Source organism: Heterodontus francisci, chromosome 1 (genome assembly GCF_036365525.1).
Source record: "Heterodontus francisci isolate sHetFra1 chromosome 1, sHetFra1.hap1, whole genome shotgun sequence".
NCBI lineage: Eukaryota > Metazoa > Chordata > Chondrichthyes > Heterodontiformes > Heterodontidae > Heterodontus > Heterodontus francisci.
In genome coordinates, this window is record NC_090371.1 from 3,469,360 (window position 1) to 3,489,091 (window position 19,732).

At 47.0% G+C, this 19,732-nt stretch overlaps 1 protein-coding gene across 4 annotated transcripts in view; it reads right to left on the reverse strand.

The window, feature by feature from the left end:
- Window positions 1–19,732, reverse strand: part of LOC137365475 (dynactin subunit 1-like) — a 336,296-nt gene that overhangs the window by 121,737 nt on the left and 194,827 nt on the right. For 3 of the 4 annotated variants that reach the window (XM_068027981.1, XM_068027938.1, XM_068028053.1), the window contains 4 exons: window positions 18,704–18,865; window positions 13,407–13,604; window positions 11,031–11,235; window positions 10,108–10,186 (listed from right to left, as the gene is read on the reverse strand). In XM_068027981.1, coding sequence (XP_067884082.1) covers window positions 10,108–10,186; window positions 11,031–11,235; window positions 13,407–13,604; window positions 18,704–18,865 — 644 coding nt within the window. The remainder of the gene's footprint in view (window positions 1–10,107; window positions 10,187–11,030; window positions 11,236–13,406; window positions 13,605–18,703; window positions 18,866–19,732) is intronic. The other variant, XM_068028030.1, reaches the window with a different exon arrangement.

Sequence of the window (19,732 nt, forward strand, 5' to 3'; positions counted from 1 at the left end):
TATAGACTGGGTAAACCCAGTGAGCACTAATGCTGTGGAGGACAAGTTTCAGGAGTGTGTTGGGATGGTTTTCTAGAGCAGTATGTTGAGGAATTGACTAGAGAACAGGCTATTTTAGATCTAGTATTATGTAATAAGAAAGGGTTAATTAATAATCTTGTTGTAAAAGAACCTGAAGAAGGAATTTTCCTCCACACAAGATCAGGGGGCAGGTTGTTCAACCTTGCCCGTCTAAGAGCGAAGTCCAAAGTACGGAAAGTCCTCATCAGAGAACTCCTCTTTGCTGACGATGCTGCTTTAACATCTCACACTGAAGAATGCCTGCAGAGTCTCATCGACAGGTTTGCGTCTGCCTGCAATGAATTTGGCCTAACCATCAGCCTCAAGAAAACGAACATCATGGGGCAGGATGTCAGAAATGCTCCATCCATCAATATTGGCGACCACGCTCTGGAAGTGGTTCAAGAGTTCACCTACCTAGGCTCAACTATCACCAGTAACCTGTCTCTAGATGCAGAAATCAACAAGCGCATGGGTAAGGCTTCCACTGCTATGTCCAGACTGGCCAAGAGAGTGTGGGAAAATGGCGCACTGACACGGAACACAAAAGTCCGAGTGTATCAGGCCTGTGTCCTCAGTACCTTGCTCTACGGCAGCGAGGCCTGGACAACGTATGCCAGCCAAGAGCGACGTCTCAATTCATTCCATCTTCGCTGCCTTCGGAGAATACTTGGCATCAGGTGGCAGGACTATATCTCCAACACAGAAGTCCTTGAAGCGGCCAACACCCCCAGCTTATACACACTACTGAGTCAGCGGCGCTTGAGATGGCTTGGCCATGTGAGCCGCATGGAAGATGGCAGGATCCCCAAAGACACATTGTACAGCGAGCTCGCCACTGGTATCAGACCCACCGGCCGTCCATGTCTCCGTTATAAAGACGTCTGCAAACGCGACATGAAATCGTGTGACATTGATCACAAGTCGTGGGAGTCAGTTGCCAGCATTCGCCAGAGCTGGCGGGCAGCCATAAAGACAGGGCTAAATTGTGGCGAGTCGAAGAGACTTAGTAGTTGGCAGGAAAAAAGACAGAGGCGCAAGGGGAGAGCCAACTGTGCAACAGCCCCAACAAACAAATTTCTCTGCAGCACCTGTGGAAGAGCCTGTCACTCCAGAATTGGCCTTTATAGGCACTCCAGGCGCTGCTTCACAAACCACTGACCACCTCCAGGCGCGTATCCATTGTCTCTCGAGATAAGGAGGCCCAAAAGAAAGAAAAAGAACCTTTAGGGATAAGTGACCATAATATGATAGAATTTTACATAATGTTTGAAAGTGAGGTAGTTCAATCTGGAGCCAGGATATTTAAATTTGAACATAGGAAATTATGAAGGTATGAGGGGCAAATTGGCTGAGGTGAATTGGGAAAATACATTAAAAGGTATAACAGTACATAGGCATTGGATAATCTTTAAAGAATTATTACATAGTTTACAGCAACTGTGCATTCCTTCAAAGTGTGAAAACACCAAAAGTAAAGGCGTGGATAAAAAAGGAAGGATTGTATAAGATTAAAAGGAAAGCTCTATAAAGTTGCCAGAAATAGTAGTAAACCTGAGGATTGGGAGAATTTTAGAATACAGCAAAGCATGACCAAGAAACTGATAAAGAAAGGGAGCATGAATATGCAATATGAATGTAAGCTAGTAGAAAATATAAAAACGGACTTGAAAAGCTTCTATAGGTACGTAAAAAGGAAACAGTTGGCTAAGACAAATTGGGCCCATTACAGGCAGAGTCAGGAGAATTTGTAATGAGGAATAGAGAAAGGACAGAGAAGCTAAATGATCACTGAGGAAGATACAAGCAATCTCCCTGAGTTAGACATCCAAGGGAATCACAGAATTGTTCCACTGCAGGAGGCAGCTATTCGGCCATCGTGTCCACACTGGATCTCTGAAAGAGCAATTCCCCCAGGTCCATTCCCCTGCCTTCTTCCTGTAACCCTGCACAATCCTCCTTTTCATATAACTGTCCAATTCCCTTTTGAATGCTTCAATTGAACCTGCCTCCACCACGTTCTCAGGCAGCGCATTCCAGACTTTAACCACTCACTGCGTGAAAAAGTTTTTCCTCATGTCACTTTTGCTTCTCTTACCAAATACTTAAAATCTGTGCCCTCTTGTTCTTGATCCTTTCACGAGTGGGAACAGTGTCCCACTCTCTCCTGTTCAACCCTGTGTCAATTCCAAACTAATCCAACCGTCCTGCTCTCCCCCCATAGTCCTGAGTCAATCCCAAACTAACCACACTATCCCACCCTTTTCCCTTGCCTTGTATCAATCCTCAACTAATCCCATTGCTCCACTCTCTCCCCAGAGCCCTGTATCAATCCCCAATCTAAACCCATTGCCCCGCTCTCTCCCCATGGCCCTGTATCAATCCCCAATCTAATCCCATTGCCCCGCTCTCTCCTCATGGCCCTGTATCAATCCCCAATCTAATCTCACTGCCCCGCTCTCTCCCCATGGCTCTGTGTCAATCCCAAACTAATCCCACTGCTCCTCTCTCTCTCTCCAGAGTCCTGCATCAATCCCAAACTAATCCCACTGCCCCGCTCACTCCCTGTAGTCCTGTATCAATCCTAAATATAATTCCACTGTCCCGCTCTCTCTCCTCATAGCCCTATATCAACCCCAAACTAATTCCACTGCCCGCCTCTCTCCCCATAGCCATGTAATAATCCCAAACTAATCCTACTGTCCCAGTCTCTCCCCATAGACCTGTATCAATCCCAAAACTAATCTCACTGCTCCACCCTTTCCTCATAGCCCTGAATCCATCCCAAACTAATCCCACTTCCCCACTCTCTCCCCTTAGCACTGTATCAATCCCCAATCGAATTCCACTGCCCTCCTTCTCTATCCATAGCTCTGTATCAATCGCTAATATAATTCCGCAGCTCTGCACTCTCTCCATAAACCTTTATCAATCCCAAACTAATCCAACTGCCCCGTTCACTCCCCATAGCCCTGTATCAATCCCAAACTAATCCAACTGCCCCGTTCTCTCCCCATAGCCCTGTATCAATCCCAAACTAATCCCACTGCTCCGCTCTCTCCCCATAGCTCTGTATTAATCCCAAACTAATCCCACTGCCCCGCTCTCTCCCCATAGCCCTGTATCAATCCCAAACTAATCCCACTGCCCCGCTCTCTCCCCATAGCCCTGTATCAATCCCAAACTAATCCCACAGCCCCACTCTCTCCCCACAGCCCTGTATCAATCCCAAACTAATCCCACTGCCCCACTCTCTCCCCATAGCTCTGTATTAATCCCAAACTAATCCCACTGCCCCACTCTCTCCCCATAGCTCTGTATCAATCCCAAACTAATCCCACAGCACCACTCTCTCCCCATAGCCCTGTATCAATCCCCAAACTAATCCCACTGCCCCGCTCTCTCCCCATAGCCCTGTATCAATCCCAAACTAATCCCACAGCCCCACTCTCTCCCCATAGCCTGGTATCAATCCCAAACTAATCCCACAGCCCCTCTCTTCCCATAGCTCTGTATCAATCCCAAACTAATCCCACTGCCCCATTCTCTCCCCATAGCTCTGTATCAATCCCAAACGAATCCCACTGCCCCACTCTCTCCCCATAGCCCAGTATCAATCCCAAACTAATCCCACTGCCCCACTCTCTCCCCATAGCCCAGTATCAATCCCAAACTAATCCCAATGTCCCGTGCACTCTCCATGGCCCAGTATCTACCCCAATCTAATATCTAATCCCACTGCCACGCGCTCTCCCAATAGCCCTGTATCAAACCCAAACTACAAAGAACAAAGAAAATTACAGCACAGGAACAGGCCCTTCGGCCCTCCAAGCCTGCGCCGATCCAGATCCTCTATCTAAACCTGTCGCCTATTTTCTAAGGGTCTGTATCTCTTTGCTTCCTGCCCATTCATGTATCTGTCTAGATACATCTTAAAAGACGCTATCGTGCCCGCGTCTACCACCTCCGCTGGAAACGCGTTCCAGGCACCCACCACCCTCTGCGTAAATAACTTTCCACGCATATCCCCCCTAAACTTTTCCCCTCTCACTTTGACCTCGTGACCCCTAGTAATTGAATCCCCCACTCTGGGAAAAAGCTTCTTGCTATCCACCCTGTCTATACCTCTCATGATTTTGCACACCTCAATCAGGTCCCCCCTCAACCTCCATCTTTCTAATGAAAATAATCCTAATCTACTCAACCTCTCTTCATAGCTAGCGCCCTCTATACCAGGCAACATCCTGGTGAACCTCCTCTGCACCCTCTCCAAAGCATCTACATCCTTTTGGTAATGTGGCGACCAGAACTGCACGCAGTATTCCAAATGTGGCCGAACCAAAGTCTTATACAACTGTAACATGACCTGCCAACCCTTGTACTCAATACCCCGTCCGATGAAGGAAAGCATGCCGTATGCCTTCTTGACCACTCTATTGACCTGCGTTGCCACCTTCAGGGAACAATGGACCTGAACACCCAAATCTCTCTGTACATCAATTTTCCCCAGGACTTTTCCATTTACTGTATAGTTCACTCTTGAATTGGATCTTCCAAAATGCATCACCTCGCATTTGTCCTGATTGAACTCCATCTGCCATTTCTCTGCCCAACTCTCCAATCTATCTATATTCTGCTATATTCTCTGACAGTCCCCTTCACTATCTGCTACTCCACCAATCTTAGTGTCGTCTGCAAACTTGCTAATCAGACCACCTATACTTTCCTCTAAATCATTTATGTATATCACAAACAACAGTGGTCCCAGCACGGATCCCTGTGGAACACCACTGGTCACACGTCTCCATTTTGAGAAACTCCCTTCCACTGCTACTCTCTGTCTCCTGTTGCCCAGCCAGTTTTTTATCCATCTAGCTAGTACACCTTGGACCCCATGCGACTTCACTTTCTCCATCAACCTACCATGGGGAACCTTATCAAATGCCTTACTGAAGTCCATGTCTATGACATCTACAGCCCTTCCCTCATCAATCAACTTTGTCACTTCCTCAAAGAATTCTATTAAGTTGGTAAGACATGACCTTCCCTGCACAAAACCATGTTGCCTATCACTGATAAGCCCATTTTCTTCCAGATGGGAATAGATCCTATCCCTCAGTATCTTCTCCAGCAGCTTCCCTACCACTGACGTCAGGCTCACCGGTCTATAATTACCTGGATTATCCCTGCTACCCTTCTTAAACAAGGGGACTACATTAGCAATTCTCCAGTCCTCCGGGACCTCACCCGTGTTTAAGGATGCTGCATAGATATCTGTTAAGGCCCCAGCTATTTCCTCTCTCGCTTCCCTCAGTAACCTGGGATAGATCCCATCCGGACCTGGGGACCTGTCCACCTTAATGCCTTTTAGAATACCCAACACTTCCTCCCTCCTTATGCCGACTTGACCTAGAGTAATCAAACATCTGTCCCTAACCTCAACATCCGTCATGTCCCTCTCCTCGGTGAATACCGATGCAAAGTACTCGTTTAGAATCTCACCCATTTTCTCTGACTCCACGCATAATTTTCCTTTGTCCTTGAGTGGGCCAATCCTTTCACTAGTTACCCTCTTGCTCCTTAGATATGAATAAAAGACTTTGGGATTTTCCTTAACCCCGTTTGCTAAAGATATTTCATGACCCCTTTTAGCCCTCTTAATTCCTCGTTTCAGATTGGTCCTACATTCCCGATATTCTTCCAAAGCTTCGTCTTTCTTCAGCCGCCTAGACCTTATGTATGCTTCCTTTTTCCTCTTAGCTAGTCTCACAATTTCACCTGTCATCCATGGTTCCCTAATCTTGCCATTTCTATCCCTCATTTTCACAGGAACATGTCTCTCCTGCACGCTAATCAATCTCTCTTTAAAAGCCTCCCACATATCACATGTGGATTTACCTTCAAACAGCTGCTCCCAATCTACATTCCCCAGCTCCTGTCGAATTTTTGTATAATTGGCCTTCCCCCAATTTAGCACTCTTCCTTTAGGACCACTCTCGTCATTGTCCATGAGTATTCTAAAACTTACGGAATTGTGATCACTATTCCCAAAGTAGTTCCCTACTGAAACGTCAACCACCTGGCCGGGCTCATTCCCCAACACCAGGTCCAGTATGGCCCCTTTCCCGAGTTGGACTATTTACATACTGCCCGAGAAAACCCTCCTGGATGCTCCTTACAAATTCTGCTCCATCTAGACCTCTAACACTAAGTGAATCCCAGTCAATGTTGGGAAAATTAAAATCTCCTATCACCACAACCCTGTTGCTCCTACATCTTTCCATAATCTGTTTACATATTTGTACCTCTATCTCACGCTCGCTGTTGGGAAGCCTGTAGTACAGCCCCAACATTGTTACCGCACCCTTCCTATTTCTGAGTTCTGCCCATATTGCCTCACTGCTCGAGTCCTCCATAGTGCCCTCCTTCAGCACAGCTGTGATATCCTCTTTGACCAGTAATGCAACTCCTCCACCCCTTTTACCTCCCTCTCTATCCCGCCTGAAGCATCGATATCCTGGGATATTTAGTTGCCAATCATGCCCTTCCCTCAACCAAGTCTCAGTAATAGCAATAACATCATACTCCCAGGTACTAATCCAAGCCCTAAGTTCATCTGCCTTACCTACTACACTTCTAGCATTAAAACAAATGCACCTCAGACCACCAGTCCCTTTGGGTTCATCAAACTAATCCCACTTCATCACATCAACCCATAATCTGTATTCGAATGGAAAAGTCTCCATTTTTCTTTTCATTTGCAGGCAGCACCTGAGTGACAGTGCTATAGCCTCTCTAAAGCTACAATATCCTCCGAAAATCTGCAGCCTTTATTGCACACAGTGCTCTAACTGAAGGCTTATTAAGCTTTTTACAGAGGTACAATTACACCTTGGGTTTTAAATGCTATGGCTGGAGAGCAGAGCTAGATGGAGAAGTATTATGGAATGATGTTTCCAACACATTGAGACCAGTCAGATGTCCCCTATTCCTGACCTCTCCTGTGGAAGGCATTCAGAACTTCATCCCTAATACCTGAAGGTAGCAGGACAAGTTGAGAAGACTTAAAAAGCATATGGGATTCTTGGCTTTATTAATAGAGGAATAGAGTACATCCAATAAGACCTGGACAACGTTCAGGCTTGGGCTGATAAGTGGCAAGGAATAATCGCGTCACACAAGTGCCAGGCAATGACCATCTCCAACAAGAGAGAATCTAACCATCACCCCTTGACATTCAATGGCATTACCATCACTGAATCCCCCACTATCAACATTCTGTGAGTTACCATTGACCAGAAACTGAACTGCACCACTTTTTTTTTTTATCTGTTTCATGGGATGTGGGCGTTGCTGGCAAGGCCAACATTTGTTGCCCATCCCTAATTGCCCAAGAAGATGCTGGTGAGCCGCCTTCTTGAACCGCTGCAGTCCACCTGGTGTACGTACACCGACTTTTCTGTAGCACTTTTGCTACAACTGAGTGGCTTGCTCGGCCATTTCAAGGGGCAGTTAAGACTCAACCACACTGCTGTGGGTCTGGACTGACATGTAGGCCAGACCAAGTAGCGACGGCAGATTTCCTTCCCTGAAGGATATGAGTGAACCAGATGGGTTTTTATGACAATTGATGAGAGATTCATGCTACCATTTAATGCCAAAGGGATCAAGGGATATGGGGAGAAAGCGGGAACAGGATACTGAATTAAACGATCAACTATGGCCTGCTCCTGCTTTTATTTTCTATCTTTCTATTACTGAGATCAGCTTTCAATTCCAGATTTATTAATTAATTGAGTTTAAATTTCACCAGTTGCCATGGTGGGGTCTGAACTCATGTCTCCACAGCACTCGTTGGATTACTAGTCCAGTAACATTACCACTACGCCACAGTCCCCCAGCCATATAAATACTGGGCTTCAAGAACAGGTCAGAGGCTAGGAATTCAGCAGTGAGTAACTCACTTGCTGACTCCCCAAAGCCCGTCCTCCATCTACAAGGCACAAGTCGGACTGGAGGAAGGTATGTGGTGAGGTTCTCCAGGGCTTAATGTTAGGGTCCCTGTTTTTCTTGATATATATTCATGACCTCGACTTGGGTGTACAGGGCACAACTTCAAAATCTGCCGATGACACAAAACTTGGGAGTATTGTGAAGGTTAGTGATAAACTTCAAGGAGGACATAGGCAGGCTGGTGGAATGGGTGGACAAGTGGCAGATGAAATTTAATGCAGAAAAGTGTGAAGTGATTCATTTTGGTCGGAAGAACAAAGAGAAACAATATAAATGAAAGAGTACAACTCCAAAGGGGGTTCAGGAGCACAGGGACCTGGGGGGTATATGTGCATAAGTCAGTGAAGGCTGCAGGGCAGATTGAGAAAGCAGTTAATAAAGTATATCGAATCCTTGGCTTCATACATAGGGGCATAGAGTACAAAAACAAGGATGGTATGATAAACCTGTATAAAATGCTGCTTTGATCTCAACTGGAGTTCTGGGCACCACACTTTAGGGTGAATGTTAAGGCATTAGAGAGGATGCAGAAAAGATTCATGAGGGATGAGGAACTTCAGTTCGGTGGATAGGTTGGAGAAGCTGAGGCTGTTCTCCTGAGAGAACAGAAGATTGAGGAGATTTGTGAGAGGTCTTCAAAATCATGAGGTGTCTGGACTGAATAGATAGTGAGAGACTGTTCCCATTGGTGGAAGGATCCAGAACCAGGGGACACTGATTTAAGGTGGTTGGCAAAAGATGCAACAGCGACATGAAGGAAAACTATTTTTTTTTTACACAGCAAGCGGTTAGGATCTAGAATGCACTGTCTGACAGTGTGGTGAAGGCAGGTTCAATCGAGGCCTTTAAAAGGGAGCTGGATAACTATCTAAAGAGTAAAATTTTCAGGGCTATGGGGAAAGGGTAGGGGAGTGAAACTAGGTGAGTTGCTCTTGTAGAAAGCCACACAGCTGACTGGCCGAATGGCCTCCTTCTGTGCTGTATCCATTCTTGCCTGGATGGGTGTAGCTCCAACAACACGCGAGAAGCTCGACACCATCCAGGACAAAGCAGTCCACTTGATTGGAACCCCACCAACAAACAGTCACTCTCTCCACCATCGACACACATTGGCAGCAGTGTGTACCATCTACAAGATGCACTGCAGCAACGCACCAAGGCTCCTCAGACAGCATCTTCCAAACCCGCGACCTCTACCAACTAGATGGACAAGGGCAGCAAATACATGGGAACACCACCACCTGCAAGTTCCCCTCCAAGTCACACACCATCCTGACTTGGAACTATATCACCGTTCCTTCACTGTCGCTGGGTTAAAATCCTGGAACTCCCTTCCTAACAGCACTGTGGGTGTACCTACCCCACATGGACTGCAGCGGTTCAAGAAGGCAGCTCACCACCACCTTCTCAAGGGCAATTAGGGATGGGGTACAAATGCTGGCCTGGCCAGTGACACCCACCTCCCACAAATGACTAAAAAAAAATACAAGGTCAAAGCGTTTGGCAAAAAATCCAGAGGTGATATGAGGACATTTTCTATTGAAGACAGTGTGTTGTTGTGATCTGGAATGTGTTGCCTGAAAAGATGGTGGAAGCAGATTCAATAGCAATTTTCAAAGGGAATTGACAAATACATCGAGAGGAAAAATTCACAGGGCGATGGGGAAAGGTTGGGAGGGGGGGCGGGGGGGTGGGGATTGGGATGGGACTAATTGGAAAGTTTGTCAAAGCTGAGACAGGCTAGATGGACAAACGGCCACCGGTGCTGTATCATTCGATAATTCTATCAACTGATGAAAGGAAAGGTCAATTCAACTGTTGCATTCCTGGTTGTTGGCTCCAATTTCCCGATCGGTTGATTGGTAACGATAGTACTTGGAAATTCAGGAAAATTCCACAATGCTTCATTAAAGTGGAAAATTTGATGCGAGATAAATATCAAACCAAGGCGTGTGCGGGGAAAGCCCAGGACATTCCATTCCACCCAACGCCATATTGAAGAGAGAAAGCGACCCGGAGCTTTCCATTACTGACCTGACAAGAGCCTCCTTCAGTCGAGCATTTTGTTCTTCCAGCTGCTTGAGCTGGTAACTGGAGGCTGCTCCATCAGTCCCTGTGGACAAGACATCAGCTCTCAATAACTTTCCCCACAAACCTCTAATAGCTTTCATACTCATATCCCCCAAACACACACACACACACAATCACATCAGTACTGCCCCACTGACAGTGCGGCACTCCCTCAGTACTGACACTCCAACAGTGCGGCACTCCCTCAGTACTGACACTCCGACAGTGCGGCACCCCCTCAGTACTGACACTCCGACAGTGCGGCACTCCCTCAGTACTGACACTCCGACAGTGCGGTACTCCCTCAGTACTGACACTCCGACAGTGCGGCACTCCCTCAGTACTGACCCTCCGACAGTGCGGCACTCCCTCAGTACTGACACTCCGACAGTGCGGCACTCCCTCAGTACTGACACTCCGACAGTGCGGCACTCCCTCAGTACTGACACTCCGACAGTGCGGCACTCCCTCAGTACTGACACTCCGACAGTGCGGCACTCCCTCAGTACTGACACTCCGACAGTGCGGCACTCCCTCAGTACTGACACTCCGACAGTGCGGCACTCCCTCAGTACTGACACTCCGACAGTGCGGCACTCCCTCAGTACTGACACTCCGACAGTGCGGCACTCCCTCAGTACTGACCCTCCGACAGTGCAGCACTCCCTCAGTACTGACCTTCCAACAGTGCAGCACTCCCTCAGTACTGACCCTCTGACAGCGCAGTGCAGTACTGCACTGATGTCAGTTCTGAATGGGGCTATTAATTGAACCCATGACTATGTGACATTACTAACACCGATCAGGAATCCATGTGTTGGTCCCTGATTATTTCAGTGCCACCCGAGTGACGCATTGACCCTACTCATCCTTCTGCTAATTGTCACCTTTCTCTTCGATCTCATGCTTCAGGATTTCCAAGTCCATGGTCAGCTCGTCTACTTTCTCCTTCAGACTGTCCACTTCTTGCTGCAGTGATTCTGCTCGCTCTTCCGCCATCTCTTTGTCAAGAGTCGCCATCTCAATTGCGTCGGCGGTGTCAGCCATCTCCTCCATGTAATGATCCCTGGCCTCAAGAGCATCCTTTGCTTCCTAAACACCAAGGAGGAAAACACAGCTCAACACATTGTCACCTTCAGCAATTAAACACAATCCCAGTACCGATCCCAGCAGTTAAACACAGTCCCAGTACCGATCCCAGCAGTTAAACACAGTCCCAGTACCGATCCCAGCAGTTAAACACAATCCCAGTACCGATCCCAGCAGTTAAACACAATCCCAGTACCGATCCCAGCAGTTAAACACAGTCCCAGTACCGATCCCAGCAGTTAAACACAATCCCAGTACCGATCCCAGCAGTTAAACACAGTCCCAGTACCAATCCCAGCAGTTAAACACAGTCCCAGTACCGATCCCAGCAGTTAAACACAGTCCCAGTACCGATCCCAGCAGTTAAACACAGTCCCAGTACCGATCCCAGCAGTTAAACACAGTCCCAAGCATTGATCCCAGTAATTAAGCACAGTCACAGTAATTTTTTATATATATATATATATATATATATATATACACACCCCTGGGATGTGGGTGGCGCTGGCTACGCCAGCATTTATTTCCCATCTTTAACTGCCCGTAAGGGGGGAGGTCGTGAGCCACCTTCTAGAACTTCTGCAGTCCATTTGGGGTAGGTACACCCACAGTGCTGTTAGGAAGGGAGTTCCAAGATTTTGATCCAGTGACAGTGAAGGAACGGCGATATAGTTCCAAGTCAGGATGGTGTGTGACTTGGACGGGAACTTGCAGGTGGTGGTGTTCCCATGTATTTGCTGCTCTTGTCATTCTAGGTGGTAAAGGTCATGGGTTTGGAAGGTGCTGTCGAAGGAGCCTTGGTGCATTGCTACATTGCATCTTGTAGATGGTACACACTGCTGCCACTGTGTGTCGGTGGTGGAGGGAGTGAATGATTGTGACTGGGGTGCCAATCAAGTGGGCTGCTTTGTCCTGGATGGTGTTGAGCTTCTTGAGTGTTGTTGGAGCTGCACCCATCCAGGCAAGTGGAGAGTATTCCATCACACTCCTGACTTGTGCCTTGTAGATGGTGGACAGGCTTTGGGGAGTCAGGAGGTGAGTTACTTGCCACAGGATTCCGAGCCTCTGACCTGCTCTTGTAGCCACGGTATTTATATGGCTACTCCAGTTCAGTTTCCAGTCAATGTTCACTCCCAGGATGTTGATGGTGGGGGATTCAGCGATGGTAATGCCATTGAATGTCAAGGGGAGATGGTTAGATTCTCTCTTGAAGATGGTCATTGCCTGGCACTTGTGTGGGGCGAATGTTACTTGCCACTTATCAGCCCAAGCCTGGATATTGTCCAGATCTTGCTGCATTTCTACACAGACTGCTTCAGTATCTGAGGAATCACTAATGGTGCTGAACATTGTGCAATCATCAGCGAACATCCCCACTTCTGACCTTATGATTGAAGGAAGGTCATTGATGAAGCAGCTTAAGATGGTTGGGCCCAGGACACTACCCTGAGGAACTCCTGCAGTGATGTCCTGGAGCTCAGATGATTGATCTCAAACAACCACAACCATCTTCCTTTCTGCTAGTTATGACTCCAAACAGCATAGCGTTTTCCCCCGGATTCCCATTGACTCCAGTTTTGCTTGGGCTCCTTGATACCATACTTAGTCAAATGCTGCCTTAATGTCAAGGGCAGTCACTCTCACCTCACCTCGAGCTCAGCTCTTTTGTCCATGTTTGAACCAAGGCTGTAATGAGGTCAGGAGCTGAGTGGCCCTGGCGGAACCCAAACTGAGCATCACTGAGCAGGTTATTGCGAAGCAAGTGCCGCTTGATGGCACTGTCGACGACACCTGCCATCACTTTACTGATGATTGAGAGTAGACTGATGGGGCAGTAATTGGCTGGGTTGGACTTGTCCTGTACACAAAAAGCAGGACAAGTCCTTCACCATGCCCAGCCTAGGTGCCCACGAAGCTAACATTGCAGAGTTTATGAGGGTGAATCAGTTGAGGCCAAATCATTAAATATATTCAAGAAAGAGTTAGATATTGTGCTTCGGGCTGAAGGGATACGGAGTGAAAGCAGGAACAGGGTACTGGGTTTGGATGATCAGCCATGATCCTATTGAATGGCAGAGCAGGCTCGAAGGGCTGAATTGCCTACTCCTGCTCCTATTTTCTATGTTTCTATGAATCTGGAGGAGGTGCACAGCAATAATGAGGAAAGCACAAACCTTTTTGGCCTCTTTCAGCTGCCGCTGCAGCTCGTTCTGCTGTTCCTGCATCTTCTGTTTCCATTCCTGCAGTTGCTCGAATTGAATCTTGAATTTCTCCAGCTCCTTTAGCTTGGCTCTGTCTTCGTTTCTCTTCATTTTTAATGTCTCCAGTTTCTCTTCAAGATCCTTAACTTGGGCTCGGAGATTCTCCTCCTCCTGCAAACACAGGACACCAACAAGAAGAACTTTTAATCTTCCCTCAACACAACCCCAGCTAGAACCTAAATACAGATGTAAATAGGGTCATTTGGCTATCAAACCTTCAGGTTCTCGGGCATTAACTCTCCCTTCACGAAATTGTTCTAAACTTGAACACTGAATTCATGCTAACTGTGATAATTGTACACACTGCACACACTATGTGGAGGCAGTGGTGACTTGATGGGTAGAATTAAGAAGTGGAAAAGGATTTAAGACTATAGTGGGAGTTGTGTATAGGCCTCTCGTTGCTCCTGTGAAATGATTGATTGTATAAATGCAGAGATTAGACAAGCATATAATAAAGGCAAAGTGGTTTTAATGGGAGATTTTAACTTTCATATAGATTGGGATAAGCAGACCAGCACATTTTGGCAATGCAGTGAATTTTTGAGTGTGTCTGGGATTGCTTTCTTCAACAATATATCCCAGAACCAACAAGGGGACATGAAATATTAAATTCAGTGGTGAGTAATGAGGCAGCTTTAGTTAACAGCCTAACTGTGCATGAACATTTATCTAATGTCGAGATGGAGCAGAATTTGTAAGGAGCATCCAGGAGGGTTTTCTAGAGCAGTATGTAAATAGTCCAACTCGGGAAGGGGCCATACTGGACCTGGTGTTGGGGAATGAGCCCAGCCAGGTGGTTTGACGTTTCAGTAGGGGACTACTTTGGGAACAGTGATCACAATTCCGTAAGTTTTAGAATACTCATGGACAAAGACGAGAGTGGTCCTAAAGGAAGAGTGCTAAATTGGGGGAAGGCCAACTATACCAAAATCCGGCAGGAGCTGGGGAATGTAGATTGGGAGCAGCTGTTTGAAGGTAAATCCACTTTTGATATGTGGGAGGCTTTTAAAGAGACGTTGATTAGCGTGCAGGAGAGACATGTTCCTGTGAAAATGAGGGGTAGAAATGGCAAGATTAGGGAACCATGGATGACAGGTGAAATTATGAGATTAGCAAACAGGAAAAAGGAAGCACACATAAGGTCTAGGCGGCTGAAGAAAGACGAAGCTTTGAAAGAATATCGGGACTGTAGGACCAATCTGAAACGAGGAATTAAGAGGGCTAAAAGGGGTCATGAAATATCTTTAGCAAACAGGGTTAAGGAAAATCCCAAAGCCTTTTATTCATATATAAGGAGCAAGAGGGTAACTAGAGAAAGGATTGGCCCACTCAAGGACAAAGGAGGAAAGTTATGCGTGGAGTCAGAGAAAATGGGTGAGATTCTAAACGAGTACTTTGCATCGGTATTCACCGAGGAGAGGGACATGACGGATGTTGAGGTTAGGGACAGATGTTTGATTACTCTCGGTCAAGTCGGCATAAGGAGGGAGGAAGTGTTGGGTATTCTAAAAGGCATTAAGGTGGACAAGTCTCCAGGTCCGGATGGGACCTATCCCAGGTTACTGTGGGAAGCGAGAGAGGAAATAGTTGGGGCCTTAACAGATATCTTTGCAACATCCTTAAACACGGGTGAGGTCCCGGAGGACTGGAGAATTGCTAATGTTGTCCCCTTGCTTAAGAAGGGTAGCAGGGAAAAACCAGGTAATTATGGAACGGTGAGCCTGACGTCACTGGTAGGGAAGCTGCTGGAGAAGATACTGAGGGATAGGATCTATTCCCATCTGGAAGAAAATGGGCTTATCAGTGATGGGCAACATGGTTTTGTGCAGGGAAGGTCATGTCTTACCAACTTAATAGAATTCTTTGAGGAAATGACAAAGTTGATTGATGAGGGAAGGGCTGCAGATGTCATAGACATGGACTTCAGTAAGGCGTTTGATAAGGTTCCCCATGGTAGGCTGATGGAGAAAGTGAAGGCGCATGGGGTCCAAGGTGTACTAGCTAGATGGATAAAGAACTGGCTGGGCAACAGGAGACAGAGAGTAGCAGTTGAAGGAAGTTTCTCAAAATGGAGATATGTGACCAGTGGTGTTCCACAGGGATCCGTGCTGGGACCACTGTTGTTTGTGATATACATAAATGATTTGGAGGAAAGTATAGGTGGTCTGATTAGCAAGTTTGCAGACGACACTAAGATTGGTGGAGTAGCAGATAGTGAAGGGGACTGTCAGAGAATACAGCACAATATAGATAGACTGGAGAGTTGGGCAGAGAAATGGCAGATGGAGTTCAATCAGGGCAAATGCGAGGTGATGCATTTTGGAAGATCCAATTCAAGAGTGAACTATACAGTAAATGGAAAAGTCCTGGGGAAAATTGATGTACAGAGAGATTTGGGTGTTCAGGTCCACTGTTCCCTGAAGGTGGCAACGCAGGTCAATAGAGTGGTCAAGAAGGCATACGGCATACTTTCCTTCATCGGACGGGGTATTGAGTACAAGAGTTGGCAGGTCATGTTACAGTTGTATAGGACTTTGGTTCGGCCACATTTGGAATACTGCGTGCAGTTCTGGTCGCCACATTACCAAAAGGATGTAGATGCTTTGGAGAGGGTGCAGTGGAGGTTCACCAGGATGTTGCCTGGTATGGAGGGCGCTAGCTATGAAGAGAGGTTGAGTAGATTAGGATTATTTTCATTAGAAAGACGGAGGTTGAGGGGGGACCTGATTGAGGTGTACAAAATCATGAGAGGTATAGACAGAGTGGACAGCAAGAAGCTTTTTCCCCAGAGTGGGGGATGCAATTACTAGGGGACACGAGTTCAAAGTGAAAGGGGAAAAGTTTAGGGGGGATATGCGTGGAAAGTTCTTTACGCAGAGGGTGGTGGGTGCCTGGAACACGTTGCCAGCGGAGGTGGTAGACGCGGGCACGATAGCATCTTTTAAGATGTATCTGGACAGATACATGAATGAGCAGGAAGTAAAGAGATACAGACCCTAAGAAAATAGGCGACATGTTTAGATAGAGGATCTGGATCGGCGAAGGCTTGGAGGGCCGAAGGGCCTGTTTCTGTGCTGTAATTTTCTTTGTTCTAGGGCTGACCTCCCTGGAATTTAAAAGGTTAAGGGGTGATTAGATCTAAGTTTTCAAGATATTAAGGGGAACAGATGGGGGTAGATGGAAGAAAACTATTTCCAGTGGTTAGGGAGTCTTGGACGAGGGGGCAGCGTTTAAAGTTAGATCAGGAGTGAAATTAGGAAACACTTCGTCACACAAAGGGTGGTCAAAGTTTGAAACACTCTTCCACAAACAGCAACTGAACATGGATCAAAAGTTAATTTTAAATGTGAGATTGATAGATTTATGTTAACCAAAGGTATTAAGGGTCATGGAGTTAGATCACACATCAGCCATAATCACAGTGAATGACAGAACAGGCCTTCTCCTGTTCCCATGTGATAGTTGTAGATCCACACTGGAGCCTCACAGATGTGACGGGTTTGTGGACAGTCCTGTTCCCTGCTTCTATGCTCCTGCTGCAGAGGCTGACAGATCTAAACATAGCTTGGGGAAAGAAGACTCCAAAGAACAAACAAAGAACAAAGAACAGTACAGCACAGGAACAGGCCATTTGGCCCTCCAAGCCTGTGCCGATCTTGATGCCTGCCTAAACTAACACCTTCTGCACTTCCGGGGACCGTATCCCTCTATTCCCATCCTATTCATATATTTGTCAAGATGCCTCTTAAACGTCTCTATGGTACCTGCTTCCACCACCTCCCCCGGCAACAAGTTCCAGGCACTCACCACCCTCTGTGTAAAGAGCTTGCCTCGCACATCCCCTCTAAACTTTGCCCCTCTCACCTGAAACCTATGTCCCCTCGTAACTGACTCTTCCACCCAGAGAAAAAGCTTCTGACTATCCACTCTGTCCATGCCGCTCATAACTTTGTAAACCTCTATCATGTCGCCCCTCCACCTCCGTTGATCCAGTGAAAACAATCCGAGTTTTTCCAACCTCTCCTCATAGCTAGACCAGGCAACATCCTGGTAAACCTCTTCTGTACCCTCTCCAAAGCCTCCACGTCCTTCTGGTAGTGTGGCGACCAGAATTGCACGCAATTTTCTAAGTCTGGCCTAACTAAAGTTCTGTGCAGCTGCAGCATGACTTGCCAATTTTTATACTCTATGCCCCGACCGATGAAGGCAAGCATGCCGTATACCTTCTTGACTACTTTATTCACCTGCGTTGCCACTTTCAGTGACCTGTGGACCTGTACGCCCAGATCTCTCTGCCTGTCAATACTCCTAAGGGTTCTGCCATTTACTGTATACTTCCCACCTGCATTAGACCTTCCAAAATGCATTACCTCACATTTGTCCGAATTAAATTCCATCTGCCATTTCTCCGCCCAAGTCTCCAACCGATCGATATCCTGCTGTATCCTCTGACAATCCTCATCACTAGCCGCAACTCCACCAATCTTTGTGTCGTCCGCAAACTTACTAATCAGACCAGCTACATTTTCTTCCAAATCATTTATATATACTACAAACAGCAAAGGGACCTGCACTGATCCTTGCGGAACACCAATAGTCACATCCCTCCATTCAGAAAAGCACCCTTCCACTGATACCCTCTGTCTTCTATGACCGAGCCAGTTCTGTATCCATCTTGCCAGCTCACCTCTGACTTCACCTTTTGTACCAGTCTGCCATGAGGGACCTTGTCAAAGGCTTTACTGAAGTCCATATAGATAACAACCACTGCCCTTCCTTCAGCAATCATCTTCGTCACTTCCTCAAAAAACTCAATCAAGTTAGTGAGACACGACCTTCCCTTCACAAAACCATGCTGCCTCTCACTAATAAGTCCATTTGTTTCCAAATGGGAGTAAATCCTGTCCCGAAGAATCCTCTCTAATAATTTCCCTACCACTGACGTAAAGCTCACCAGCCTATAATTTCCTGGATTATCCTTGCTACCCTTCTTAAACAAAGGAACAACATTGGTTATTCTCCAGTCCTCTGGGACCTCACCTGTAGCCAATGAGGATGCAAAGATTTCTGTCAAGGCCCCAGCAATTTCTTCCCTTGCCTCCCTCAGTATTCTGGGGTAGATCCCATCAGGCCCTGGGGACTTATCTACCTTAATGCTTTGCACTCTGTACCAGTTGCAGCAATCCATTCAATCAGCCTTTACTCACCTTTGGAGACAGCAAAGGAGCAGCCAGAGGCGTTGCCAGCCCAGCTGCTGGTGTGGGGATGATAGGGGCAGCGAGCGGAGTCTGTGCTGGAGTACTGGGCTCACTGCTGCTCTGCTCACCAGCAGACGGCGACGGAGTGGCAGAGGACCCTGTCCGAGCCGGCTGTCAGAGGAAATCACCAATTACTGAAGGCAAAAAAGCCACTCATCCAGACAGCCCTTCCCAACCTCTGACAGAGTTGTTCCCGTCACTGTATCAACTGCACACACCAACCTCCACATTATCACAGAATGATAAAGCACAGGAGGCCATTCAGCCCATCGTGCCTGTGCTGGCTCTTTAGTAGAGCTATGTAATTAGTCCCCTTTCCCATGGTCTTTCCCCCATAGACCAGCAAATGTTTCCCCTTTGCGCATTTATCAAATTCCTTTTTGAACTATTGAATCTGATTCCACCACCTTTCAGGCAGAGTATTCCAGATCACAACTTACTGGGGAAAAAATTGATTCCTCATGTTGCCTCTGGATTTTTTGCCATTTGCCTTAAATCTGTGTCCTCTGGTTATCGACCCTTCCCCCATTTGAAGGAGTTTCTCCTTAATAACACTATCAAAAGCCTTCATCATTCTGAACACCTCTATCAAGCTCCTGTTAATCTTCTCTGCTCTAAGGAGAACAGCCCCAGCTTCTCCAATCTATCTTCATAACTAAAGTCCCACATCTCTGGAACCATTCTTAATCTATATGTGGGACATGTGGGAAGTCCGTGACACTTCCAGCGTTCCGGGCGACTGCATCTGCAGGAAGTGTACCCAGTTGCAGCTCCTCACAGACCTCATGGATCGGTTTCAGCGGCAACTGGATGCACTTCGGAGCATGCAGGTGGCAGAGAGCATCATGGACAGGAGTTTTAAAGAAGTGGTTACACCCAAGGTGCAGGCAGATAGATGGGAGACCGCTAGAAGGGGCAGGCAGTCAGTGCAGGAATCCCCTGTGGCTATCCCCCTCTCTAACAAGTATACCGTTTTGG